The sequence below is a fragment of the Sus scrofa genome, chromosome 11 (assembly GCF_000003025.6).
Source record: "Sus scrofa isolate TJ Tabasco breed Duroc chromosome 11, Sscrofa11.1, whole genome shotgun sequence".
Lineage (NCBI taxonomy): Eukaryota > Metazoa > Chordata > Mammalia > Artiodactyla > Suidae > Sus > Sus scrofa.
Window position 1 is genome coordinate 67,525,315 of NC_010453.5, and position 27,349 is coordinate 67,552,663.

Consider the following 27,349-nt stretch of genomic DNA (forward strand, 5'->3'; position numbering starts at 1 on the left):
AACTGGGAACCACCTTTGTCAGCAAAAATTCTATTTTCTCCCCATGCCCCCCACCCCCAATTTTCTTAATTTAGGGGGGGTATACGCTGAAACAGAGGTTAACGACCCAGAGCATCTAACAGGGAAGGAAGGTATACCTTGTTCTGTAACAGGCCATGTGGGGAGGTGGAGACCGGGGGGAGCGGGTGACAGGCGCAGGAAGGGGGCCCACAGAACTAAGGCGATGAGGCGGCACCAGGTCCAACAAGCTTTGTGGGTGACCAGCCACCCCAGGTGAATCCGAGGAGCTGCAAACAGTGCTCGTGGGGACCCAGGACCCGGTGACACAGGCGCAGACGGACACCAGACGCCCATGTGAGACGACACGCGAGGCCAGAACTCACAGATCCCACCAGCCCACAAACACAAGTGGGGAGAAAAGCAGCCTGGGGCACCGAGGGGCAGCAGCCACAAGCTCTCACCCTCACGCTTCGCTTCCCTCCCCTCCTCCCCTCCAGGCTGAGTGAGAGCGGCCCCCTCTTCCCAAAGCCAGTCCCAGAAGCTGTGCCTCCGAACTGCCTCCTTTCCTCCAGGATGCGGCTTCATCCGCCTGCCCCTCACCTGCCTGGGCCACAAGCTCAGGCGGCTCCCATTTAAAACCACCACCACCTGGCTCAGGCCACCCCCAACTCAAGTTCCCCGTCCCCACAGTCAGAGTCTGGCTCCTGCTCTGGCAGAGCCGACTTGGTGCATGGCATCGTCGAACGGGCACCATGGCATCGCAGATTGGACCCAACAAGGACCTCCCACCCACTCCCCCCGCAAGGCCTCCTGGTCCCCTAGGCCTACAACTCTATTCCCCCCCATCTCCCTGGTTCCAGAAGAGTCCTCAGACACAGACGCTGCCCAAGTCGGCCAGTAATCACAGGCATTAGCCCCGAGGTTCCAGACTTGGCCTCCTGTTCTTTCCTCCTTCTCCCTGGGGTTTGGGACTAAGTTCCCCACAGCTGGCTGGTCAGAACCACTGGGATACTCAGAGACCCCCAAACACCCTCAGCAGCATGAAGGGGGAGGGGGCCTGTGTGACCCATATTTTTATAAGACCCCCACTGAATAGGCACCTTTGAGGGGAAAACAGTTTTCAATTATCCTGCATAGGGTAACTTTTTTTTTTGCCTTTTAGGGCCACACCCATGGCATATGGAGGTGCCCAGGCTAGGGATCAAATCAGACCTACAGCTGCCAACCTTCACCACAGCCACAGCAATGCCAGATTCTCAACCCACTGAGCAAGGCCTGGGATCGAACCCGCCACCTCATGATTCCTAGTCGGATTCGTTTCCGCTGCCCCATGACGGGAACTCCTAGGGTAACTTTCAAACTGCTGGCTCCAGCCCTGCATTTTGGGTTTTACCTCCCAGGATCAATCGCTTGCAGGGTACTTCCTATGGTGCAGACATGGCAAGGCAGCACTGCATCCTCGCGGCGCCGCCTCCCTCGCCCCAGGGAAGCTGAGGGCGTCCCCGCACCTCTCACCTCCACGCCCGCGCGCCTGCTGCTCAGTACGTGTCCCCTGAGCAGTAGGAAAACCAGAGCCTGCCACTGACCTGAAGAACATGCCAGTTCCGGAGACCTGGAGCTTGGGGGGCGGGTTGGGGGGGGCGCCAAGGGCCACCTGCGCCCCTGCAGCACCCGAATCCCCTGGAGGGCCAGTGAGCCGCCAGGTGGCCTGGCCCCGCCCCCAAGGTTCTGCCCCGGTGAATCTGGTGTGGCCAAGAACCCAAGCATCCAGGGGACGCGGGTGCTGCTGGCCTGGGGACCACACTTTGAGAACCTTGCTTAGGAGACCTGGGGGGAAAAGCAAGGCAGCCCTGACAGGGGGATGCGTCCCTAAAACAGGGTTTGTTTTAGCTCAGCTGACCTGACCCCCTCCGTGAGCAGCCCCGCCCCCTACCAAGAAAAACAGTGGCGTTCCTTGCCCTGAGTTAATAAAAAATGAAGCCAACAAGAATTCAGCCAAACCCCTACGATGCTGGAGATGAGAGTGTGGGAGACGGTTACAAAAATAACAGCCAATGGCTGTGCCTCCCTGTGTCCACACCCCCTTGGCACAACCCCAACAAGACACAGCTCTGCTCCCCATTCCTCAGCTGGGCTTGTCAGTGTTTTTCAGAAGACTCGACGACTTCTGAGCTGAAGCCCCAAAGGGCTGGGGAGGCTGAGAGTGAGCAGTCAGGTGGGAAGGCCCATCACAACCACTGCGTGGCCCCAGCTGAGGCCCAGGACGTGCAGGAGGCCAGCCCAGACCACCCAGCCTGAACCCTGGCACAGAGGCGGCAGCCACAAGGGCACAGCCGGCAAAGGCCAGCCCAGCTGCCCCATCACCCACCGCAGCTACTGATTGAAACCACCAGGCTTTGGTTGGTGTGTCACCTCCAGCAGACAATGACAAAAATGGATACTAGACCACAGGCCTGACAGCACAGCTGGACCTCAGCTAACTGCCAAACACCTCCTGCTGCCTCCTCTCTGAACTTGGCCATCTACCTCGGCTACCGTGCTTCTGTCTCCCATGGGGTCTAGGGCGGGGGGGGGGGGGCTCTTTTTAGTTCACGGCTCTCTGAGTCAAGAGAAGCCTTCCACCCCCAAGGAGCTGCCCGTGCACAGGCAGCCCTGATCTGGGACAGGGAGGGTCAGAGTTAAGGTGGATGCTGTGCCCGGGGTGGGGTGGGGGGAAATGGGGCAGGAATCCTTGGGGCCAGAAGGCAAGCCCCCGGATCGTTACAGTAACACCTCCAATAAATAATCCATCCCCCTGCCCCAGGCCCTGTGGCTGTGGGCCAGCCCTGGGAGCTCCTGGGAAGCTGTGCTATTAACAAAGTTAAGCCTGAGGCCCTGCAGCTTTCACCTCCGCCAACACAAGAAGGCCTGGACAGGCCTGCAGGAGGGGCCACGTGGAGAAGAGGCCGGGGCCCCAGCCACCCCCAGGCCAAGTGCAGACCCAGAGGGGGTCGCCAGCATCCTAGCTGCCCCTGCCGAGCCCGGGCCCTGCCACTGACCCCAGGAAATGAATGAGCCAAGCAGAAAAAACGCAGGTCAACCCGAGGAGTTGTGAGAAATAACCATTAGTGCTTTAGGCACGAAGTTCTGGGGTGATGTGCCACCCAACAGGCAAATCACAGCTCACCATCGGAGGAGCGTCCATTCCTGAGGAGGCCACGCGCAGCTGTTCTATCCTCTGGAGGGGGTTTCCTTTCAATAAACTGCCCCGCTTCCCTTTTGCTGGGTCCAAAACAGCCCAGAAAACAGCTGCTGCGCTACTGCTCTCACCATCCTCTCCAAGCCCCCCGTTCCTGCCCAGGCAGCCACACCTGTGAAGTTACTGGGTTTTCTGTCCCACAGCTGCTCAAGTGCGGTGTCGCATTCCGTGCTTTGCCATGGTATTACCAGCTGTCAGGCAGGCTAAAACCCACCCCTGGCAAGAAGGGAGCCATCTGCCAAGATGGGGACAGCAGGGCCCTAAACAAGCGGGGTCCCCCTCTTTGGCAACTCTCACATAAGCTCACTGCTACGCACCGCAGGCGGTACGGAAACCATGCCAGAGGTGACCTGGTCCAACAAGGAATTCCAAGGTTCTGCTGCCAGAGTCTGTTCTGCGGAAAGCACATCTCCCTGGTAGAAAGGGGGCCGTCCGGCAGAAAGGTTTAGGCTGCACCAAGCACTGGGCACCATCCCAGATTGGAAAGGCCTGCTGGCTCCTCACCCCACCCACCCCACGCGCCTGAAAGACTCCCATGACACAGAGGCTCAGCCTTCGCCCTGCAGGGGAAAGCCAGGACCCCATCCCGCCCCACCCATCCCAGAGCCATGAGGCTGGGGATGGGGCGGGGTTGGGGTGCTGCGGGCACATCCCACTCCTCAGGACCCGACTGGTCCCTAAAGAGCATCACTGAGATGCGCATTCCCAGCAGAGCTGGGAGACCACCGCCCTCAGGCACGGAGCAGGTGTGCAGGAGGTGGCCCACGGAGCTACTCAACATCTGTACTGAGTTTCCTCCTCTCGGACAGGGGCTGGAGAGAGAGAAATAACAGAAATAGCATCTCTCTGGATTAACGCACCGACCAACCACGGGATGTGACAGGTCCGGGGGGGCATCTGTAAAAGAAGGCCCCCCGCCACCGATGTCTACACTCACCTCTCCAGGTCCCTCCAACCCCCCCCACCACCTGTGTCAAGAAACACCCCACCTTCCCTCTTAGGGGGGCCTCGGGGTTAAGCGAAACCTTTCAGGAAATGACACTTGGTCTTCCTACTTCTTGTGGCTTCATTTTTGGGTCTTTTGCATCATCCTTTTCATCATGACATCACCAGGCCGTCTGTGACTTTAAATTATAGTCAGCGAAATTCTGGGCCTTTCTACACACTCTCACCTTGTCTAATTTTAATTTCACGATTTGGTAAAATCAGGGCATTTGTTGTACTTCATCATCCTAAGGTCAGGATCCTTGAAAACTGACCAAAATCAGGTAAAGACACACTTCCTTTCCCCCAGGTCAGGGGGCCCAGACACATGTCTGGGCTCTGAAAAGGCACCCCAGCCCTCTTGCCAACAAGCCCAGGAACCCCTTCCCTGGTCAGGGATCGGGGGATGAGCCAAAGAGCCAAGGGACTGTGCCCAGGAGGTCCCGCATCATCCATAGGCGCTTCTCACGCTGATATAGCAGCATGGGCAACCACCAGCCCCAAAGCCTGGCATCTGCCCCAAAGCCTGGCATCTCCTAAAACGGGCAGCAAACAAGCATGGGCATGGCTCAAGCAGCCATCACACTGCCATACGGCATGGCGAGGGGCCCCCACACCTTCAGGCTTCTGTTCCTCTGAAGAGGAAACCCCAGGGCAGGGTGCCCTGCTCCCCCCGCCACGCCTGAACGCCTGAGGGGGCCCAGAGCTGCCCCCCTGGGCAGGCGTCTACAACCATCCATCCAACTCCTTCATGATCCCTCGAGAGGCTTCATTACAACACGTCTATGATGACTTAAGTGTCCTATATTTTGAAGCCTGAACAGCTATTACAGTGTGCTTTTCATCACTTCTGGCAATGAAAACTGCATCTGGCATCACTAATCAACTTTCAAAGTCCCTCAGCTTCAGACGCACCACTTGCATAGTGGCACACACGGCACCACTCCGGGCTGAAGCCAAGCTCCAAGAAAGGAAAAAGCCCTGTTATCTAGGTGTGGTGTGTTCCACGACCGGCACCCATCCCATCACAGCAACAGAGGGCACCAGGGTCCAGCTGGGCCCGGACCAGGCGTGCTCCCTCCCTGCTTCTGAAGTTGACAAGCAGCCCTTACAAGTCACAGAACTCTCTTGGGCATAAATCCGACAAAACTCTCCTTGAAAAAGACACACACACCTCAATGTTCGCTGCAGTACTATTCACAATAGCCAAGACACAGAAACAACCTAAATGTCCATCAACAGATGAATGGATTAAGAAGATGTGGTTCATATATACACAATGGAATACTACTCGGCCCTAAAAAAGAACATAGTGCCATTTGCAGCAACATGGATGGAACTAAAGACTCATCCTGAGTGAAGTCAGTCAGAAAGAGAAAGACAAATACCATATGATATTACTTATATCTGGAATCTAATATACGGCACAAGTGAACCTTTCTACAGAAAATTATGGACTTGGAGAACAGACTTGTGGTGGCAGAGGGAGAGGGGGAGGGAGTGGGATGGATGGGGAGCTGGGGGTTAATAGATGCAGACTATTGCCTTTGGAGTGGATTAGCAATGAGCTCCTGCTGTGTAGCCCTGGGAACTATATCTAGTCACTTATAATGGAGCATGAGAATGTGAGAAAAAAGAATGTATATACATATGTGTGACTGGGTCACCTTGCTGTACAGGAGAAAACTGACAGAACACTGTAAACCAGCGATAATGGAAAAAAAATAAAAGTCATTTAAAAAAATGAGTCACAGAACTCTTCTCGCAGGGCTGAACTCAGCCTCAGAAGCCCTCCTCCACTAGTCTGGCAGCCAGGGGCACACAGTGGGAGCCAGGGGCCAGCTGGGCGCACCTGCCACCAGCAGGTGTCTGCCAGCAGCTCAGCACGACCTCGTCCTGGCGCAACAGCCCAACTCTCCCACCCAGAGTTCCACTGCTGATAGGTTCCTGTGGACCATTTCCGGAGCTGGAACCCCCTGCACCCCAGTTCCTTTCCTACCCAACCCCGAAACGGCCTCTGCGCGTGCCCCTGCCTCGCTGCCACCCTCCCCAGCCAGCTCCCCAACGCTGACCTCGCTGCGCGCTCCCCCGGCTCCCCCGGCCGAGCGTGGCTTCCTGCTCTGAGAGGCACACACTCAGGCCCCGACCCCTCCCAAGCCCCCTTCCTGCCGCTCCCCCCGCTGCCCAACTCCTTAGCACTGTCAACGGGTCACATACGGCGTGACTCCATCTGCAGACAATTCCCAAGTGACGTTATTAGAGGCTGGAGATGGGACAACGCGTGGCTGGGGGGCGAGCGGGGCGGTGAGGGGGGCGCAGGGCAGGAGACCCCATGTCGCCGCGGCAGAGGTCATCACCCGGGCACAGCTTCCCCCTCAAACTGTGTGTCCCTTCTACACCTTCTCTCTCTGCCCCCAAGGAGGCCGCCGTCCCTTCCGTGTGCAGGCGAAAGGTTCCCGCGTCAAACCCACTCAGACCTGATGACTCCCTGAGCAAACGCAGCAGGGCTCCTGGGCTCCTCGCCCCCAGAGAGCACGTTTTTTTAATGGCACGGGTTGAAAACTATATGAACAACGTTTTACACATGATTTTCACCCTGGAGATTGTCATCTACCACTTAATGTATTTTATAATCTTGCCAACCTAACCCAGAAAGCACCATGATTCCTGCAGGTAATACCCAAGCCTCCTGGAAGCAAATAATCAAAACCAAAAACCCAGCCAAAGTTCAGAGCATAGCATGGAGGAGAGGAGGCAAATGCAAGCCCGGCCTCTCCCATGTGCGCACTGAACAGATGCTTTGCTCTGATTCGGCAAAGTATCACTGGAGCAACAGCTCTGCAAGGCCCGGGAGAAAAGACGCGATATCTGCCCCTCCCCAAAGAATCTCTCCGAGAGACAGATTCAATACTGTCCTTCTCAACACTTAAAATTACACGCCAGAACGGAGGTTTCCAGGCGGCCCTAGGCACTCAAAGTCTGAACAACCCAAGTTGGATGTCAGCTCTACCAAATTACCAGCAAGTCACTGAACCACCCGGCCTGTTTCCCTATCTGTAAAATGAGGTACAGCTACTTACTGCTCAAGAAGCCGAAAGGACAAAATCAGAACATAAGGATAGCTCCTTGTATGGTATCTGCTAAACAGTTTTTAAGTACGTGGTAAACAGAAGCCACTTCTGTCATTGTGTGTGTTCTGAGCACTTAATACTGAGCTATTCTGACAATACTTGGTCACGACTCGGTAGTTTTTTAGAAGCCTCTCATGCAAACTAGAACCAGAAGTAAAAGCCAGACCACCGGACTCAAAGCAGCAGGCCCTCCACGGCCCTATCCTAATGCCAGCTAAAATAACGAGGCCTTTTCTCGTTAGGAAGGGGACAGGGAGAATCCTAGGAGGCCCCTGAGCATCCTCAGAAAGAGAAGAAAACATCTGTGAAACTCCTAAGGGGCAGCGGCCACACGTGGCGCAGGTTAGTGAACCACCTGCCCAGGGGGTGATCCAATGTGGAGCTTGGAGAGGGCGCCAGGCCACTGCTGCAACGAGCCCTCCCTCTCAGGGCTAGCAAATGATGCTCAGAGCTATAAATACACAAAAAACCATGCCCAGGAGACCCTTCCAAGCCTTCCATAAACCTCCGTTCTTAAATCCCTTAAAATAGAGAAGCAAAGACGGCGCTCCTCCCTAGGCGGCCTCAGGAGGAGGTACTCAAGCCAGATGCGCAGAAGAGCTTTTAAATGGAAAAGGAAAGCAGGCCCAGGCCCAGGGAGAATTATGGCCAAGGAGGCAAGATGCAAAAGGCACGGGCCTGGGGGACATAGCAGAGCTCGCGAGCTCGTCAAGAGGGCCACGTGCTTCCCCGGCAGAAACACGTGTCTTTATAGACAGTCTGTCAAAGGGGAAGCCTGTTCACCATTTCCAAGCAGAAATCTGAACCTGAGAGCATCTTGCAAAACAATCTGCACCAGATTCGAGTGCATAAGGCAGCTGCTTCCCGACACCCCTAAATGCCAGAATCTGGGCCTCCCCCGGGGCCCAAATTAGGTACAGTCGGAAGCCGAGAGCTCTGTGGTCTTGGACTTGGGCCCCATGGGGTGAGGCCGAGGCGCGAAGCCCTAAGGAAACGCCTGCCATTTCTGTGTTCCCCTCCCCCCACCCAGGAGGCCTCAACTCACCACAGGTGACAGACCCCGAGATGGAACTCAGGGCCAGCTGATTCCAAAGGGGGAGCAGGTTGCTCACCGCCTCCCGAGCTCTGACAGCAAAACACAACAGGAAGCGCACTAAAACAGGGCCTGGGTTTTCCTCCTGCTGCATCGCTTTGCTGTATGATATGACCTGGAGCAAGTCCTGGTGTCTCACTATAATGGACCGGGGATGTCTCATGCAGTTTTGTTCACCCCACAGGTTTGTCAGAGGATCAAATTAGCCCAAGTAAGAGAAGGGGGAGCCACGTGCACTGCAAAGCCTCTTGCAGAGAGCAGGTGGGGCTGTGTTCCCTCGACACCGGCATGGAATCTGAGCAGCTCATCCAAGACCAAGCAGGTTGTCCTTACAACAGCAACTGGTTTTAGCAACATTTAGAAATCACTACAACGAGACCCTTACAAAGAACAAACTGTGTATAACACAACGCGACATGGTCCCAAACGAGACTGCCATTTTAAAGTATGGCTTCACTTTATGTTCCTATTTTTAATACAATTATTTGTCCCATAAATAAGCTATGGTTAAGCTAATTAGAAGCAAATAAAACTCCCTGAAAATCTGTCTCATCAGTGTAACCATTACATCTTGAAGGGCATTCTGCACTCGGAGTTACATTGGGCAATTCGTCTCATTGAGCCTGGTAACCTGGAAAGGTTTTTCTCTCCTTCTAACGAGTTTAAAGCTCACTCTTGATCAGTCCTTCCCACCCCTCCCCCATGTGAAAATCAAGCTGCCTTTTTTATAAAATACATGCGGGAACACATAGATACACACACACACGGCCAATGCAGTTTATAAACAAACCAAAAAAGGACACTCCCCCCCACCCCCAAAAAAAGCCAAATACGCTTTTATGGGGATCTTCCCAGAAATCCTCTAACCAGAAACCTCTGCAACATCCAAAACCCATTCAGCTCTGGGAGCGGAGTGGAGGCACAGAGAAACTTCAGCGCACACCCCAGGCTCCTCGCCGACCTGGGAAGCCCCTCGCACACGTGTGCCACCACAGCAACGTCACAGTGCCGTGACCCCAGCAGCCAGCCCCAGACACAGCTGGACATGAACAGAACCAAGAAACTCCGAGTTCCTCGTTCTGACTCCCCACCGGGCACACGGGCAGCTTCCCAGGGCGAGGTCAGCGCTGCCCAGCACAGGCTGAACGCCGGCCAGAAGCACCTGGCCCAGCCCCACCCAGACCAGCAAAGCCCACTCTCAGTTCCAGAATAATTTAAAACCCCGGAAGATTCCTGTGTGCTACCAAGACCGAGAGAAGTGGGGCTCACCTGGAGAGCTCACCTGCCACATCCACCTGGGGGGGGGGACCCCAGCAAAGCACCTCCCTTTCTGTCTTGGCCTCTCCAACCCTCCCCTCTGGCCACCTCCAGCCTCAAGGGTTCTGCTTGAACTAGCTGGCTGATTTAAGGTCTCCGAAACAAAAATCTTTATTTACCAAAAAAAAGCTCTTTAAATAGCAGGTGGCTCCCATGCGTTCAAAGAATTGACAGATTTGTCCAATCCTCAAATATTCTTTAGAAGAAAAGCCTCAGTCCTAGCAAACTGATGAGAGGTCACTTTGAAGTGTGAGGCCTAACATACACAGAAGCGAGCTTTTCTGCAGGTCACATCAAACTGTCACTACAGCACAAGCCCCTGGGCCTGTGCATGTCACAGCTCAGTGTCCGTCTAAGGCACGTCACAGGCACCTCACAAATGCCCCACGGTCTCGCTCAATAATCACATCCCCCCCTCCACCCCCACCCCGTATACACTTGTTTCAATCCACCTGAATTGAACAGTCGACAATTTTAACAAAGAATGGAGGCAAAGAGGTGTTAAATTATGAGTGTGTCTAAACCTACATATCCAGAGTACTAGACATTCTCCTGCAACTCCTGTCCTTAATTTTGAGAGACTCCTCGTAGCAGCATTCTATTCATTTTTATATGGGTGTTTAGAAACTGCTCTAGCCAGTAAGAAAATACCATCTTTAGAAAAACATTAGAAATGAGGGAGACGGGCCCGAAAACCCCCCAGGTGAATCTACTGCTCCCGCCTGGGGATCTAATAAACACCTCCGGCCCCCACCGGCTCATCCCTTACAAAACCATGTCTGGGGCTTTGTGAGGTCAGAGGTCAGGGAGAAGCCACCCCCCCTCCCCAACCCCAGGAAAGCACGATCAGCCCAGGATGGGGCACAGGCAGGGCACCGAGGGGCCCTGGGCATGGAACGAGGGGCCAGGCTGGAAGGCCCCCGTGGAGAGGCCGCGCGCCCTCGCTCTCAGGGGTCAAGCTCCTTCTCAGAGCAGATTCAACAAAAGCCAGAGGCTCTGGCTACTCTTCCGCCCACTGCCCGGGCCCGTGCCAAATGCTCGCAGCACCATGCAGGACGCTGCTGGCTCGCTTCACTCACACCCCCGGACCGAGAGGCCTGACGATGGAGGGAGCCAAGGACCTGGGGCTGCAACTCATCCGGGGTCACCAAGCTGGGTTACAAAGCCCTGGCCGGCTGAGCTGCAGCACCCTGGGGTCCCCACGCAGACACTGGTGATCCCCGCCCAGGCTCCTCCAGGGGGTGTGGTACTTTCCTTCAGGGAAATGCTCCAGCTGAAGAGGAAGGCTGGGGCTTCTGTGAGGGGACGAGCAGGCCCAGGTGTCCAGGCAAAGGCCGAAATCAAGCTGCTTTTGCAGGGCGAGCACTTAATGAAGCAGACGCAGTGCATTCCGCAGAAATTACACATGGCGCATTGAGAAGTGAATCCCGGCATCTCCTTTACGAAAATCAAAGCACAAGTAGCAGGGCAGCCGTGGAACCCTACCCACCCTGCACTCAGAGGCACAAACAAGAGCAGCTCCCAGTTCCAAGAGCCCCGCCACGCAAAGCCTGGTGCCGAGCGGTTTTCACGCACACGCCTTTGCAGAGCCCCCCACTCGCCCAGGAGAAAAGGACCACGATCCTTGTGACGCAGCCGAGAAACCCGGGGTGCAGAGGGCAGGTCACTTAACAAGGACTCCCACAGCCAGTGAGTGGGGTCAAGCCCCAATCGGCCTGTGCATCGTGGCTCTAGTCTGGAAAGTGTGGGTCAGCTGCTGGCCTGGCAGGAGACCTGAGCGGAGAGGAAGCGAGCTGGCAGGGTCTCTCTTGGGTCATCGGTAGGCATCCTGCAAGCAGCCCAAGGGACGCCACCTCCCATTCTGTGCAGTGACCTCGCCTTCTGCGCACATCTTACAAAAGCCTGCAGTGACAACCACGAGGCCCCGGGAGATGCGACCGTTCTCACCATGAGACCAAAGACATCTGGGCGTGAGTATATTTCAATCAACAATCACACTTCCTTTACCTGAAAACCCTTTAGCTTTCAGAGGCATCAGAGCAAAGTGGCTGGAATAGAGAAGCTAAGGTCATGGGCAAGGGTGACTGGCCACAAACAGAAGGCTGGCCTCCTGCCTGGGGGCGGGGGTCACAGAGTTGGATTATCCCAAAGAGGGGCGGCAAGAGAGGGCGAGAGGTGTGCTGAGTGTCAGCCCATCTCCCCTTCCACAGAAGTCCTGTGGCCCCATGTCCCGCGAGACGGCTGCCACCCAGTCACCTGTGCTGTGGACTCTGGGGGAGCAAGTCTTCAGGGGGGGCAGAGACAGGCCCATCTCGGGCTCTGGGTGCATATTCGTCTCTTTTTCAACAACCACTTGAAAACATAAAAGCCCATTCTCAGCTCCTAAGTGAAGCTGGAGTTTGCTCACCTCAGGCTAGACCATTAAGGCGGCCACCACTGTGCATCGCGGGCCAACCCAGCAACGCCCTGGCCTGGTCCCACGGAGGGAGCCCCGTGCCAGCGCCCCGCGCAGGCACAGGAGCCTTGAGGCGGCTCAGGAAGCTTCCACACCCCCCCCCCCACTGTGCAGAACCAAGAACCCCTCCCCAGCCTCACTCCCGGGGGGCGGGAGGGACAGCGCCCAGCACCTCCTGGCCGGGGACCCTCTGAAGAGGCTGCCTGTACAGGTGAGGTGGCGGAGGTTCAGGGCTCAGGACCCAGGGACCCAGCTCAGAAGCCACGTTCTTTCCACCGGCCACACCCAGACCCCTCAGCCCCAGCTCTGGACACTGGGACACTTTCACAGGCAGAGCTGTGGACGGTCGTCCTCGGGCAGGTCCCCAGGCGGCTGCCAGGAAGGGCGAAGCCTAGGGGCCTTCACACACTCTCGTCCAAAAGCACACACGTCAGGCTGGGGCACCCTCTGCCACCTGAGGCGGCTCGGACCCTGAGCAAGTTACTCAGTTTCTCTCTGTTGAAGGGGGCGGGGGGGGGGCATCTAGGTCAGGCTGGGGGAGGGAGAAATGAGTTACTCCAGGGGAAGGACCAGGGGCCTGGCTGTAGACCTCACAACCGTTCCTCCACCACTCAGTTTGGGGTGCAGCTCAAGTTCACCGTCCGCCGATGCTGTACCTGCATCCAACCTTCATCCCGGCTTCCGCCGCCACACAGACACCTCCGCTCTGTGCCCCTCATCAACGTCACAGGGAACCAGCAACTTCGCATCACCTCCAGACCCTCCTTCCTGAGGATCACAGCGGACTTCAGGTTTTGGCAAAGAGAAAGGTGTTACCACCCGGGCCATCACTGGGCTTTCGGGTCGCTGCTAATCCCTTCCTCAGCAGCAGCTTAGCTGCACCTGCAGCGGACCTTCAGCTCAGGGGGAGTTGTCAGCTCCTCTTACCTTTCCAGTCTCATTATCTTCCCCTCGGGGGATCTTTTTTCCCTCCTCTTAGCCGAAGCCTCTCCCTTTCCCTCTCCCTCCCCCTCACTCACCCCCCCCCCCAAGGAACACTCCTTGTGCTGGAACCATCAGCCTGGAGAGAGTTTCCCGCAGTTTCCCACCTGCCACTTAACCTCCCAGGCTCATTACCTCTTCCCCACACAGCCCCTGGCATCCCTTCTTCCTTCCTCACTCTTTAATTAGACCCAAACTGAGGTGAAAGAATGTCATCATTAGTGAGAAAACCACAGCAAAGATATTGCTTTGTTCTGCTCTCTCAAAATCTGTCACGATTTCTGGAAGATACCATAAAGGAAACCAAATGAGAAGCCACGGGAGTCCAGGGCTGGGGTTTGGGGGGACGATTGGAAGAAAAGGGTTAAGAACCAAAACTTAAACAGTTACCCCACCAACAGCAAAGAGAAAGGACAAGTGGTTTCTACTCTCTCAGCCTGCTGCCCGCTTTGTACTCAGTTTCCCGTCTGCATCCTCATCCCTCCAATCACGCTGCCCTGAAGCGCACACCTCCTGCGTGGGTGCGGTAAGCTGGCTCCAACGCTAAAACGCCTCCAAAAGAGTAAATCATGTATCACAACTTTTTTGTCATTAGACTGCTCTTCTCCACTTTGCCATACTGATGTAATAGAGCCCTCTCGTTCTGGAAGCCCAGCAAGGCTCTGAACACCACAGTATGTCCTCCCCTCCTGCATTAAGTGGCTGAAGGGATGGGAAATGGTGCAGCCGCTTCAGCAAGCAGTTTGGCAAGGTCTCAAAAAATTAAGCATATGGGTTCCCGCTGAGGAGGAGTGGGTTAAGAATCACTGCAGAGACGCAGGTTCCATCCCTGACCAGGGAACATCCCTATGCTACAGGTGTGGCCAATTAAAAAGAAAATTAGCCACCCTATGACCCAGCAATTGCACTCCCAAGAGAACTGAAAACGTACGTCGACTCAAAGACACATGCGCAAATATTCGCAGCAGCATTATTCATAACAGCCAAATGCTGGAAACAACCTCCACGCCCATCAACGCACGAATGCACCGAGAAACGTGGCGCGTCCTTACATTGGGTACAATTCAGCAATAAGCCGGCACGAACTACTCACGCACATGTCAAGAACCTCACAAACACGCATGCGGGCGCAAAGAAGCCACGCACAAGGGACCACACGCTGTGCCACTTCACAAATGTCAGATACCCAGAAAAGGCAAAGTGATGGAGACGAAAAAGTAACCGATTAGGGGTTTTGAGGGGCTGAGGCGGGAACAGAGGATAACTGTAAACAAGAACGAGGGACCCACTGGGGACAAGAACATCCTTCACTCATTTACGGCGATGACTGCACCACCCGCTGACGTTACTAAAACCTACTGACCTGCACACCTGAAAGGAGGGCAGTCACCATGACACATTCACTCACCTGCACACACCCCCCACCACCACAGCCTCGGGGCATGTGAAAGCCAGGACGACACGCCGCTCATTCCACCCGATACCCAGCAGGCAGTGAGTGCCCCATGTTCAGGGATGGAAGGACTTTTCGAAAAGTAAAGCAAAGTTTCAGGAGTTCCCGTCGTGGCGCAGTGGTTAACGAATCCAACTAGGAACCATGAGGTTGCGGGTTCGGTCCCTGCCCTTGCTCAGTGGGTTAACGATCCGGCGTTGCCGTGAGCTGTGGTGTAGGTTGCAGACGCGGCTCGGATCCCGCGTTGCTGTGGCTCTGGCGTAGGCCGGTGGCTACAGCTCCGATTCAACCCCTAGCCTGGGAACCTCCATATGCCGCGGGAGCGGCCCAAGAAATAGCAACAACAACAACAACAAAAGACAAAAGACAAAAAAAAAAAAAAAGAAAAACTCTTTAAAAAAAAAAAAAAGTTTCACCATCTTCCAAGGCTTCACGATTTACCCAAATGTCACTTGCCTGTCCAGTCCTGCACCCTGTCCAGTCCTGCACCCTATCCAGCACCCAAACAGAAGGGCTGGTTTAAGGCCACAGAGCCAAAGTGTCCATGGAACTTCAAGCTGATCGAAACAGGACCCCGACACTTCAAGACGGATCCTGACCAACTACCTACAAAGTGCAGTGTTTGTCTATGTTCACAATTAAAAAGAAAAATGCTTTTTGTCTGGCAATGTTACAAAAACTGTGGGGCTGTGGACAGAAGGAGCATTGTCTAAGTATCAGATTGGCTTCAGGAAAATGATCATCTAAAAGAAATGCTTTCGGTCTTTCAGGAAAGAGCTGTTATTTTTGACTAGTAAGAAACAGCCAACTTAATAAGCGGACCAGGCGAAGGAAACGATTCGCTTGGGTCCTGCACCATTTTCATTCCGTCTACTGGCTGAGCAGCACCCGACAGGCCGGAGTTTCAAGAGATCACAGCCACTAAGGAAAAACTCTATCAATCTTGCTTTGAAGTGCAGGATGATAGTTTCTCAACTAGTACTGGAGCAAAAACCACGCAGGAGCGCGTACCAATGTACTGCCTGCCACATTCCACACTGCCTAGACTTCATGGGCCGTGTCTGACTTAATCCGGGATATCAGCCCAGATTTCAGCAACCATTGTTTAGATCTGCAAACACAGCGCGCTTCCCAGCAGCAGAGGTGTGAACTGTCACGGTCAAGGGTGTGGCCTTCTGAACACGCCCGTCCCTACCACACACTTACTTGCGTAAGGATCTTGGGCAATAACCTTTGTGCTGTGGTTTCCTGATCTCGGAGGAAAGGAAGATTCAGTGATTTATTTAATTTCCTTCCATCAGAACCTGCTTAAAACTATTTATTTCTTATCCTAGATGAAGATCTTACCTGGACTGCATCACTTTCTGGACGTGGTAAGCAGCTCTATCGAGTTGGCTATCTTCCAGCACCTCAGTCCACCCACCCCAGGGCTGACCGCCACGGCAGCCTTCTAGAAGGTGTGCAAACCTGAGTGAATCCAGCTGAGTAAGGACCGTTCCGGCCAAGTCTCTCCACAGTCAGGTAAAGGGCGAAGGACTGGCGAAAGCAATACACTCATCTCTTGCACAGTCCGAAAAACAAAACAAACACCAAAAAACAAACCCACTCTTACCTGTAGGTTGGTTCCAACTTCCTCCCAGCCCTGCATTCTACTGACGGCAACAAAACCGGGGCCCGCCTTCCAGGTTCGGGGTCCACTCAACTGGTAACGCGGGAATCCCACGGCCATCTACACCGCATGTTTCCAGAGCACCATCAAACAGCTGGCCTCGTAGAGCCAAGACAAACAGACAGGAGTCAAGACACACACGTGGCACGTCCCCTGGCCCAGAGGAACAAAGGCGCAGGCTCCCCGGCTCCTAGCTTCCCTGCACCTTCCTCTACCAAATCCCCCCGCCATGGAGGGAGGACACTCGGGGACACTTGGGGGGAGCCACGCGGACGCCTGGGAAGGGGGACCAGAGCGTCTGCCTTCCTCGCCTTTGCCGGTACTTCTCCATCCCCAGGTCGGAACACTCATTTCCCGAGCTAGAATCCTTCACACTCGGCCTGACAAGAACAGTCTGCAGTGGCGGTAACAGAACGAAACCTCAGAGCCTCCAGCCCCCGCCACGGGGCTGAACCCACCAAAAGCAGGAGGGAGGGGAGGCGGCTCCGAGCCGATCTCTGGCTGCACAGAAGGACAGCCGCTGAAAGCCCCCCCCTTCCCCCCCCCGCCCCCCGCACAGGGACCCTACGGAGCTCTCGGATCCCCCCAAAAGAGATCTACGCCCTGCAAGGGCAAACCAAATGAATAATGCAACAGATGCGCTCCCGGCTGGACAGCTGGATCAGGCCAAGTATGTACATATTTAACTGATGCTCACACAACTATTTGAGCAGAGTACCTCAGCTCTGATTCAGAGGTCAGAGTCTAGAAACCTTCACCCTCCAGAAGGGGGAAGCAAAAAAAAAAAAAAGGCCCCCCACACAAAAATAGCTGTCACGAATCCCAAGGCCTGCATTCCCACGCGATCTTCACCAGGGGTCCTCAGCTCTCCCACGGAACATTCTGGTCCATGATCAACACACTCCCAGCAAGGCCTAGGACCTGGTTCCTGACCAGGTGGAATTGGAGCTACAGCTGCCGGCCTACGCCACAGCCACACCAGATCCTAGCCTCATCTGTGGCCTGCAACACAGCTCATGGCAACACCAGCAGATCCTTAAGCCACTGAGCGATTCTTAACCCCAGGACTGAACCCGAGTCCTCATGGATACGAGTCCTGTTCATTACCGCTGAGCCACAACGGAAACTCCCGTCTCAACATTTAAGAAGAAAAAGGCACCCTACAAAACAGAACATGTACAGAATGGTTCCCTTTTTTGTTTTGCATAAGTGGGAGACAGGTTATAAACATTCACAAAAAAACAAACCTGGAAGGAGGGACACTAACATATTAACAGCTGTTATCCACGTTTTTTTAAATCTTTCTGCACTGTCCCAATTGTTTAAATTGGGTTTATTTGGCAAATTTGGTAAGAAAGGCAAAGCTATAATATTTCTATTTTTAATTAACACAAACACACACTTTAAAACAATCAAAAAAAGCCAGGCCTAAGCTCAGGAAAAAGATTTTTAAGCTTACCATCCAGATTTCTTGGATCACGTCAATCCATAGCTACAAAAGATCAGTCACCAGACATCGCTAACCCATCGCCCTAAACCAATGCGGGTGACGACAAAGGCCAAAAGCAGCAAATGTCCTTCTATATTAGATTACACATTCTGAATTATATCATACCAAACACTGCAATTACTACATTACTTTTAAACAATCTTCTCCATACAGAGAACCGGTAAACAAAAACACACAAAAAAATAAATCCTCTGAAAATCTCAAGAGAAGGTAATTCCTGCTACATCTGGCATTTATTTAATTTTGTTTTCTGAAGCTAAACGGAAATGTGAATTAAAAAGAAACTGGGAGTTCACGGTAATTCAACACCCCTCTTAAAATCTTTGTCTAAAATCTTTCACTGAAGAATAAGGGAACAGAAATAACTTATGCTGTATGAAATCGTTCCATTTAAAAGAGGGAACATTTAATGACATGTGGCTTCTCACTTCCAGGCAAAGAATAAGATGTAACAAGACCGAAGCTGAGGAGGTTGCAGGGTCCAGCTGATGACGGAGTCGCCTTCCACGACAGACACTGAGCAAAGCCCTCTCAGAGCCTGCACGTGGCACTGGTCACCTTCTCCCTGAAGACGACGTCCTGCCACTAGGCATGTCCTGCCAGGCCAGGCAGACCTCAGGTGGTCGGGCCCATAAACGAAAGGACCTCCCACCCTCAAAGACCCACTTGCCTTCTCTCAATAATGTTACAAAAAAATCAAATAACCGTTGAGTAATTCATTTTAAAAGCCTTTCTGTATTTGGGGGGGGGGTGATGATGAAATTATCAGACCTGGCAAAAAGCGCAGGTGACATGGATGACACTGCCATAAGGTGACCAGCTCTGCCAAGAACACAGTGAACAGAGGCACGCGTCCTTCCATTCGGACCAACTCCAGCGCTATCACAGGCAGCAGAGGCCTCACCCACCACCAGGCTGCCCAATGTCCTTCTCCTGGGCTCCTTCCAACCAACCCCAAGACAAGCGGGCTGGCTGCCCACCCTCCACAACAGCCCTTATCTCCAACCCCACAAATGCAGGTGGCCCAGCCTCCATCCTGGAAAGTTAAATTCCTATTTCTCACTTCCAGAAAGGCATCGAGAACCAAGCAACAGATTCAAAAGAGCCAGGATGGATTTTCTCAACGAAAAACTGACATTCCACATTAACCCTTTCAGAGTTATTCACGCCTTGACCTCTGAGGCCCTCTAATGCCTCCGAGTTCCTTCTTCCCACACCTGTCTTAAGAAACAATCTTTTTACATTAAAAAAAAATTTTTTTTAATGATGCAGATAAAAAACGTGACCAGGGTGCTGGCTGTGCATTGTTCTCCCAGTATTTGCACCAAGACACCTCTTGTTCACTGATTCTCAAAAGGGTACGTGCGTATGTGTGTGTGAGCGCGCGCGCACGCGCGCGCCATGGGGGCGGGGAAGGTTAGCAGGTGTAACCTTTAATGGCCAATCCTTGATTTCTCTACAAGCTCTCAGTTGTATTCAGCAATTAACCCAATAACCTTGGCCTTATTACCAACTCTTTCTGAACAACCGAACCAACCCCAAAAAAGCGCAACACATCCAAGTCACCTTTTCTAGACGCCAACACCACCGCCTCCGTCACCCCTGCAATCAACTACTCCAGTAAATCCACCCCCAGCTGCAGTTCTTCCACTGAACAAGCTGCAGCTAAATCCTCAGGGAGGCCACGCCCTTGATGGGGCTGGGTCACCCGTCCCTCCCTTCTCCCTCGAGAACTCAAGTGACACCTTAACTCTCCCGGCCAGGTCGCGAGGCCACTGTAGAACCCGGCAGGGTGCGAAGAAAAGAACATGGCACCTGCGGCCAGGTGCGTGTGGGTTCAAATCCACCTCCTCCTCCTACCAGTTACTCGTTTCTCTTGGACTTAGTGCACTCGTCTATATACAAGGACAGAAAAACACACACACAGTATAGTTTTTCTGAGAACCATGAACATTGACCTTTTTAAACTGGTACATCACAAATGAGCCCATGTTCCCGTCACAGAGTGACCTGAAGCCTTAGCTGCTTTCTTCTTCTGAGTCACGGCTGCCAAATTACACGCAGGAGTAGTTGAAATGCAGACAACTGGCACGTGGAAATTTCAAGTCCTGGCTGGATAAAGACAAATCACCCAAGGGTCAGGGAGCTGACCCGTCCCAGGGGGGTATCCCCAAATCACAGGCCTGACACACACACCTCACTCTTCCCGCTCCCACTGCATCTTTCTCTGTGAAAAAGGAGCAAACTCCTTCCTCTACGTATGACCTCCAACGTGCATCCCAATCTCTCCAGCAAACCCTAAATTCTAAGGAACAGACCAGCCCCCGGTCATGAGCCTGGGCTAGACCCCCGGGGGTCCCGACTCTGGGGCCTCTGCCACTGGGCTGTTGCTCAAGCCACGCTACTGGTAACTCCCTGAGACTCTAGGCAACACAGGCAGTGAAACACAAAGGTTCCCGTTAAAAGAATCTCTTGTTCCAACCACCTGAAATATGGTCAGCTAACCTTCGAGTCAGCTCAGCAACGTCCTCCGTTCGTTTAACGTCCCCACCCAGCTTGGGGGAAGCGCCCAGAGCTGGCGGGCACATCCGCACGCTTTAACTTCATGGCCCCGACTCTTCCACAGGAATCTTGCTCACGCCTTTAACTCCTGAACACACTTATTTCCAATTGACAATCACGGCTGTAAGGCCGCTGGGTGCTCCCATCTTTGGCAAAGGGGCTTCCATCCTAACTCAGGAAACATCACCGGTAGTCGTTGCCAACTGAGAAGGTAAAAGCTTCACTCTTCTGCCCTTTTCCTCCCCCTCCTTCAAGTAAGAGCATCCTCCTTCCTCTTGAGTTTTATCTTCTCAAGAGACAAACCGCCAGTACCTATCCCCCAAGTCCAGCTGTGCTTCCTGACACCCCGGCCTCCCATGAAGGTTCACGGTCATGGCCAGCCTTCCCCCGAAGCCATTTTCGTAGAAAGCCTATTTTGTTCTAGAGGCCCAACTCGAAGCACGCGAAAGAAAACACCACCACCCAGAGAGCCTACATTCAGTCAAGTACATTCAGCCCAATTTGGAAAAGGAAAAAGAAAACCTCTCTTCTGAAGCGGGACTTTGGTGCTAAGAGGCGGCAATGGCGGTTCATCGACCGTGACAACCGCAAGCTGGTGCAGGAACCCGACAGGGACAGGGGGCAGAGGGTACCTGGGGAAATCTCTGCATCTTCCACTCGACTCTGCTGTGAACCCAAACTGCTCTAAAAAATAAAGTCTGTTTTAAAAAATGACTATCTTAACAAATAAACAAAAATAAAAACAAATAATAAAAAATTATTATCTCTGTTGCTCCAGGCACCCTGTCCCCCAAAATACTTAATGCCCACCGCTCTTTACAGAACTGAATTTTTAAATAGGCCATTTCAATTTAATTATTAAAATTACCTCTGGCTAAAACAGTCATAAGACAGGAGTTCTGATTTAACCTGCCAAGTTTTACAAATTGTCTTCTTCAGACCCCCAAGTATCCTAGATCAGGCCTCTTAGAGATTAGATAAACTAAAAGTAAATGAACGCAAACAAACTCCAAAATCCCCTTCTCACTTAAAACTGGCATTTTAGTGGGGGGGGGCAGGGAGAAAACTGGCATTTTAAGATGATTAAGCTGTACTAATATTAAAGCGAATTATTTCATTAACAAGACAATCCATCCCTAACATGGCTTTCATTTTTCCTGATTACTCTCCAGGTGCACCAGGCCCAGTAAGAAGCACCACAGGAACCTCAGCATCACCCATCTCGGGTAAAACAAAAGCCTGCTTGGTTCACTTACCCTAGAGACTTCTGCAGTGATTTCTGCAGGTGTGACCATGGACTAAGACATCGGAACAACATCCTCGTTAAAATCTGCTACCCAGCTCAGTGGAAAGCTACCTTCTGATCCCTTTCAGGAGTGACATTCATTAAACTACACATAAAGGATATCAGGGTCAAAATTCAGTATATTCGAGGTATCCGGAGCTCTGGCATATGAGTTATTCAATAAAACTCCCATCACCTAAGAAACTACAAGCTGCTCTTGCCTTCTGGACAATCGGCTCATGAACTGCTTCCACAGGTAACCAATTAGCCACACAGCGCCTGCTGCCCCCATCCATCCACCTGGGGACCAGGGGTGGCAATCCCTGACACCAACTGCCCTGACACAGGACAGCAGAGTTCGCCGAGTTGGCATTCTCCGAGAGTAACAGGTAAAGCCAGGTGGAGCACCCAGGTGCCTGCGAGGTCTGAAACTCCGGCTCCTCCCTAGCCAAGCATTCTCCTTACCAGGCTCGCGCCCATTCTCCTACTGCTAATCATCACTGCTGACCTAATTAATAAATCACCAGCCTCGGTCCCTAACCTGAACTCTTCCCCAGGCTCCAGAGTCACGCATGGAACCACCCACTCACTTCCTCCACCTACATTCCAGGCCTCTGAAATAAGACCCCTTCTCTATGGCAGTCCCCCATCACCTATGCCAATTGGCGGCCCCAAGACCCATTCACCCATATACCCGAGCCAGATCCCTAAAGGCCATCCCAGGATGGCTCCCTCCCTCCCCCCATCACCAACCAGACCCATTCTGCTCCCTCCTGAATCCCTCCGGTCCCTCCGTCTCTTGCCCCTCTGATGTCTCCCTCCAGGTGGGGTGCCCTGGCTGAGGGACCAGCCTCTCCCCTCTGCAGTCCAAGCACCCGACTGCAAAACAATACTGGCCTCATTCTGCCACCTCAAACACTCCCGGGAATGCCGCACCACCTAACACACTGACGTCCACACCACACGGCACGGTCCTTTCTGAGCGGGTCCCCAGTTACCTCTTCAGCTTCATCTCTCTTGTTCTCCTTTTTCTTTCCAGCAAAACTGAATTCCTTGTGCTTTTTCAAATACTCTGTGCTATTAAAAACAAACAAAAACTCTTAGGCTTTTGAACATTCTATTCTGTCTGGAGTCCTCCTTTAAAAAAAAAAAAAGATCGGCCATCATTTCCTTTTTGATCTTCAAACGGCCACCTCTCGACATCACCCCATCCTCTGCGCTACTTGTGCGCCTCATACTTCCTTCTACAACTCCATGATCCCAGGGAAATGTACGTTCACACACGTGCCTCTGCTATGAGATGATAAGGCCTCTGAAGGCAGGGCTACCGCTCATCCTCCGGATCCCAGGCCAGGACAGTGTCGGCCACACGGCAGATCCCCCGGCAGCCCGCACCGCCACTCTTATATCATGCCACCCGTTTTCCACGGCTGGATAGTCTACCTATTAGATATCTATTTAGATCAACACACATTCTTTCGTCCTCTGATTAAGAAAGGCTGCTGCGCACGAACTAGTAGAAATGTTTTCCCAACGCAGCCAAAATCAACTTTAAAAAGAGGAACAGGGAGTTCCCGTCGTGGCGCAGTGGTTAACGAATCCGACTAGGAACCATGAGGTTGCGGGTTCGGTCCCTGCCCTTGCTCAGTGGGTTAATGATCCGGCGTTGCCATGAGCTGTGGTGTAGGTTGCAGACGCAGCTCGGATCCCGAGTTGCTGTGGCTCTGGCGTAGGCCGGGGGCTGCAGCTCCGATTGGACCCCTAGCCTGGGAACCTCCATATGCCGCGGGAGCGGCCCAAAGAAATAGCAAAAAGACAAAAAAAAAAAAAAAAAAAAAAGAGGAACAGGACTCTCTCACTGAGAACTTCTCAAAGAAATGCAGCCCAGAGGGTGCCCCACCACAGCTGCAGGATGAGGAAGGCATTAAAGGATGGAGGACAAAGGGACTGGAGGTGACAGCGAGGCCCAGCAAAGCCCAGGAGACCCAGGTCAACTCAGAAGCGTTGCACAGGGCCAGTCCTGGGCCAAGAAAAGTCAGGTCTTCCTGCTCCGATTCTCTCATACCAACTAGCTTCCTGCCTTCCGAACCAGGAACTAACTCCTAAAGCAAAGCTCCGTTAGACTTTTCTCGCCTAGCTTCACAACTTAACTGCTGTTTTATGAAATTCGTTTCTGTAAGAAAACATGCGAGATTTCCAAACAACAAACTTACAAACAACATACGAAATGTACTTGGGAACAGCCCTATTTCAAACTATTTCTGACACATGAAAAAAATCTGCTTCTTCTTGCATCGAACTTTAACAGTGGTGATGGTGGAAATAAACTACAAACTGCAACGTTACTAAGTCCCTCGTTAACTCTAATGCTACAAAGTCAAGGGCCACATTGGCGCCACTGCTACACAGTGTTTCAGCTTAAAACAGCCAAGAGCCTCACAAAGTCTGACAACGCTCTTCATCAACGGTTCTATCCGACAAGCTTCCCTTTCTGTGATCACTGTGCTAAGAGTTGAACAACTAAAGACACTCAGTCATAATAAAGAAGAAAAACTTCAATGTGTATAAAGAAAAAAGCTGTGGCTCAGTGGATTAGGCACCCAGCACTGTGTGAGGACACAGGTTTGATCCCTGGCCTCACTCCGGGGGTTAAGGATCCCCCGTTGCCGTGGCTGTGGCCTAGGCCGGCGGCTGCAGCTCCAATTCAACCCCTCGCCCAGGAGGTTCCACATGCCGCAGGTGCAGCCCGAAAAGACAAGCAAAAAGCAAGCACATTCTAGCAAAATGCAGTAATGCTGTATTTTCATATTATTTCCTTTTATTTTTCAAGTTTTTCTATACATTAAATATACAGATGGTAGAAGGGCGAGAGTATAGGTCCATGGCCATCATCCAAAATCCCCAAGGCCTCTGACAACCAAGAGTTTTTCCTGCCTCTCTTGGAGGGAAGATGTTCCCTGGTCTGAGTCCTCGTGGCAGGAGAAGCTGAAGCAATGCGGGGCGATCCACAGCCTCCGCCTCCCAGAGGCGCCTCCTCGGCCGGCAGACCCTCACTCGCACGTGCACCGTGCGGGAAACAGGAATTCACGGAATGACCTCAATGCTGACCGCCCAGCCGCTCAAAACACACACGCTGCACATCTATGAAAAAGCAGGACCCTCCTAGTTTGGGGGGGAACGTCCACGCCCACCCATCATTTTAGGTCACGACATTTGCACTTGTTCTCATCCTGTGCACTTCTGCAGGTTCCACCACTTTTCATTAAGTCAAAGGCTAGAAAGAGCCACCCAGGACGTCAGGGCCATCTGAAAACCGGAGCATCTACCCCGCACACAAGACGTGGATCCGAAGAAGATGAAGGCACCCCCCCCCCCCGGGCCAGGCAACGCCTGCTTCATCCACAGGGGAGAGAGAGCCCGAAAGGAGGGGGTTTGCTGGTCTGAGTTAATGCTCACGGTAACACCCCCGTGTACACACCCACAGAAGCTGCGGGGCCCCCGCCCCAAGCGAGGCCCGCGGTTTAGGATACAGCTGTGACGGGGAAGGGGCCCCGCGTGAACACCATCGCTGAGTATCTGGCTTCCTGCTGTAAGCGCAGCGGCCGGAACCCGCAAAACGCGGGCAGTGACACCCGTCACCGCGCTGCCCAGTAACGCTGCTGCTGCTGCTGCTGCTGCTGCTGCTGCGGGGGCGGGAGGGTGACGAAGTCTTCCTTTCTCCAAAGGCCAAAAGAAAGCAAAGCAATGCTATCTAACCACGCCAACGAGGAATGTGCCTCTGGCCAGAACTCCGAGTCCTAAGGATGGGGGCACGCCTTCCACGAAAGAGGGGGGTCAGGCACGCCATCCAAATCATCAGGTGGAAGCTGTGCCACGATGGGGGACGACACTTACGGCCCGTTCTGGGCGGAAAACAATACCCAAGCGCACCGCGCAGAAGTACCCTTATCTAAAGACACACACGAGAGAGCAGACGCCACAGCTGGAAAATGAGCGAGGAGGAAGCGGATCTATTCAAGCACTGGGATTACAGGTGCTTTTGCTTTAAAAATAGTGTAGTGGCGGTGGAGGGAGGGGGTTTTTCCATTGCGGGCACGGGGCTGCCTTCTGTCCCATCATCAAACCCCTACTGCACACTAGTTTTAATAGACTGTGTGCAGACAACCTGCAGTGGGAAAGGGGCTCCACGCCTGCAGATAAGCACCCCAAAGCCCTCCGCTCAAAGGGCCTTCCCAGTGCACATACCCCAGCACAAGCAAGCGGGACCATCGCTGCTCTGATGCAAAAGACCAACCAAGAGAGGGAGCATTTTCACAGGATTCCAACAACAGCCTAATCTGACCCACGACAGCTAACATCGTAAGGAACAATCTATGCAACAGGCCAGGTATAAAAACATTGAGAATTTTACCATTTTGAAAAGGCTAAAAGTACTTCCCCACCCATCTTTATAACTCTGCCCTCCAATTATTTTCCAGGACATTGAGGATTTTGTTCCTCTTGGAAATATAAAAGAAATCCCAATTCTGTTCCTTTGCAAATACAAAGAGGAAAAATTCTTTCTGACCAGGCGCGCTACACCACAAGCTTCTCTGAGGCTCCCTACTGATGCAGGTATCATCAGATTCTCCAGATATCCGTGAAGAAAACAAATAAAAGAGCACGTTTTGTACACATACACGCGCACATATGAATATTTATTTCTTTTGAGGAGGGTTGAGAAGGCCTCCTCCTCTCAAGAAACCCTCTGCTTCACATACACAGTAATTCATCCAAGAGAAAGACAACAGGCAGCTCACCGCGAAAAGCGCTCGCCACTTAAAAACTACTTTCTTCTCTGTGACCCCTTCACAGGATGGGGTAACGGAACCCCTTCCCACACCATCTAGGGCCACACCCCGGTGCCAGGGCTAACGGCCCCCGGCCCCCCGGGAGTGTGACCTGAGACCCCCACCACTGGCAGGTGTGCAGTTTCAGCCACACACACACACACAGCACAGATAAATGCAGGCAGGCTGTGTGACCTGGCCAGGAAATGCAAGCAGTTTCACTTAATGTAAACCCTTCAGGTTTTCCTGCGGAAGACAATGTGGAGGCAGGCATTCTGAATGACACAAACAGGGGGGTCTAGAAGCACCTCAGATTCTTTATTACCAAAGAAAAGAGAAGAACCCAAACCTCACAACTACCTTTCCTGACAGTCCATTCCCTAGGTCTGCTTAACATCCAGCCTTATACTGGAAAAAGCCAATAATGAACTGAAGAAACACACTTTGAAAAAGTCCCCTACCCCCCTCCCCCCAAAAAACCATCTTCAAATGATCAAGTCTGGTAAGATCAAAGTCTAGCTAATCATAAGACACTTTTTTTTTTTTTTTTCGCTTTTTAGGGCCACACCCACCGCGTGTGGAGATTCCCAGGCTAGGGGTCTAATCCGAGCTACAGCTGCCGGCCTACACCACAGCCACAGCAACGACACCACAGCCACGTCTGCGACCTACACCACAGCTCTCACCAACACTGGATCCTTAACCCACTGAGCGAGGCCAGGGATCGAACCTGTGTCCTCATGGATACTAGTCGGATTCGTTTCTGCTGCACCACGATGGGAACTCCAATAAGACACTCTAATAAAAGACTGCTAATACAGAAGTACAGATCAGTTATTGAA

At 52.9% G+C, this 27,349-nt stretch overlaps 1 protein-coding gene across 2 annotated transcripts in view; it reads right to left on the minus strand.

Annotated features, from left to right (window-relative positions):
* Positions 1-27,349, minus strand: part of STK24 (serine/threonine kinase 24) — a 107,293-nt gene that overhangs the window by 66,965 nt on the left and 12,979 nt on the right. The window contains exon 1 of one of the 2 annotated variants that reach the window (XM_013980632.2): positions 19,790-20,273. The exons of the other annotated variant lie outside the window; for it this stretch is intronic. Within the exon in view, the coding sequence (XP_013836086.1) occupies positions 19,790-19,822 (33 nt within the window). The 5' untranslated portion in view covers positions 19,823-20,273. Of the gene's footprint in view, positions 1-19,789; positions 20,274-27,349 lie in introns of those variants that run through there. 2 annotated transcript variants of the gene reach the window in all.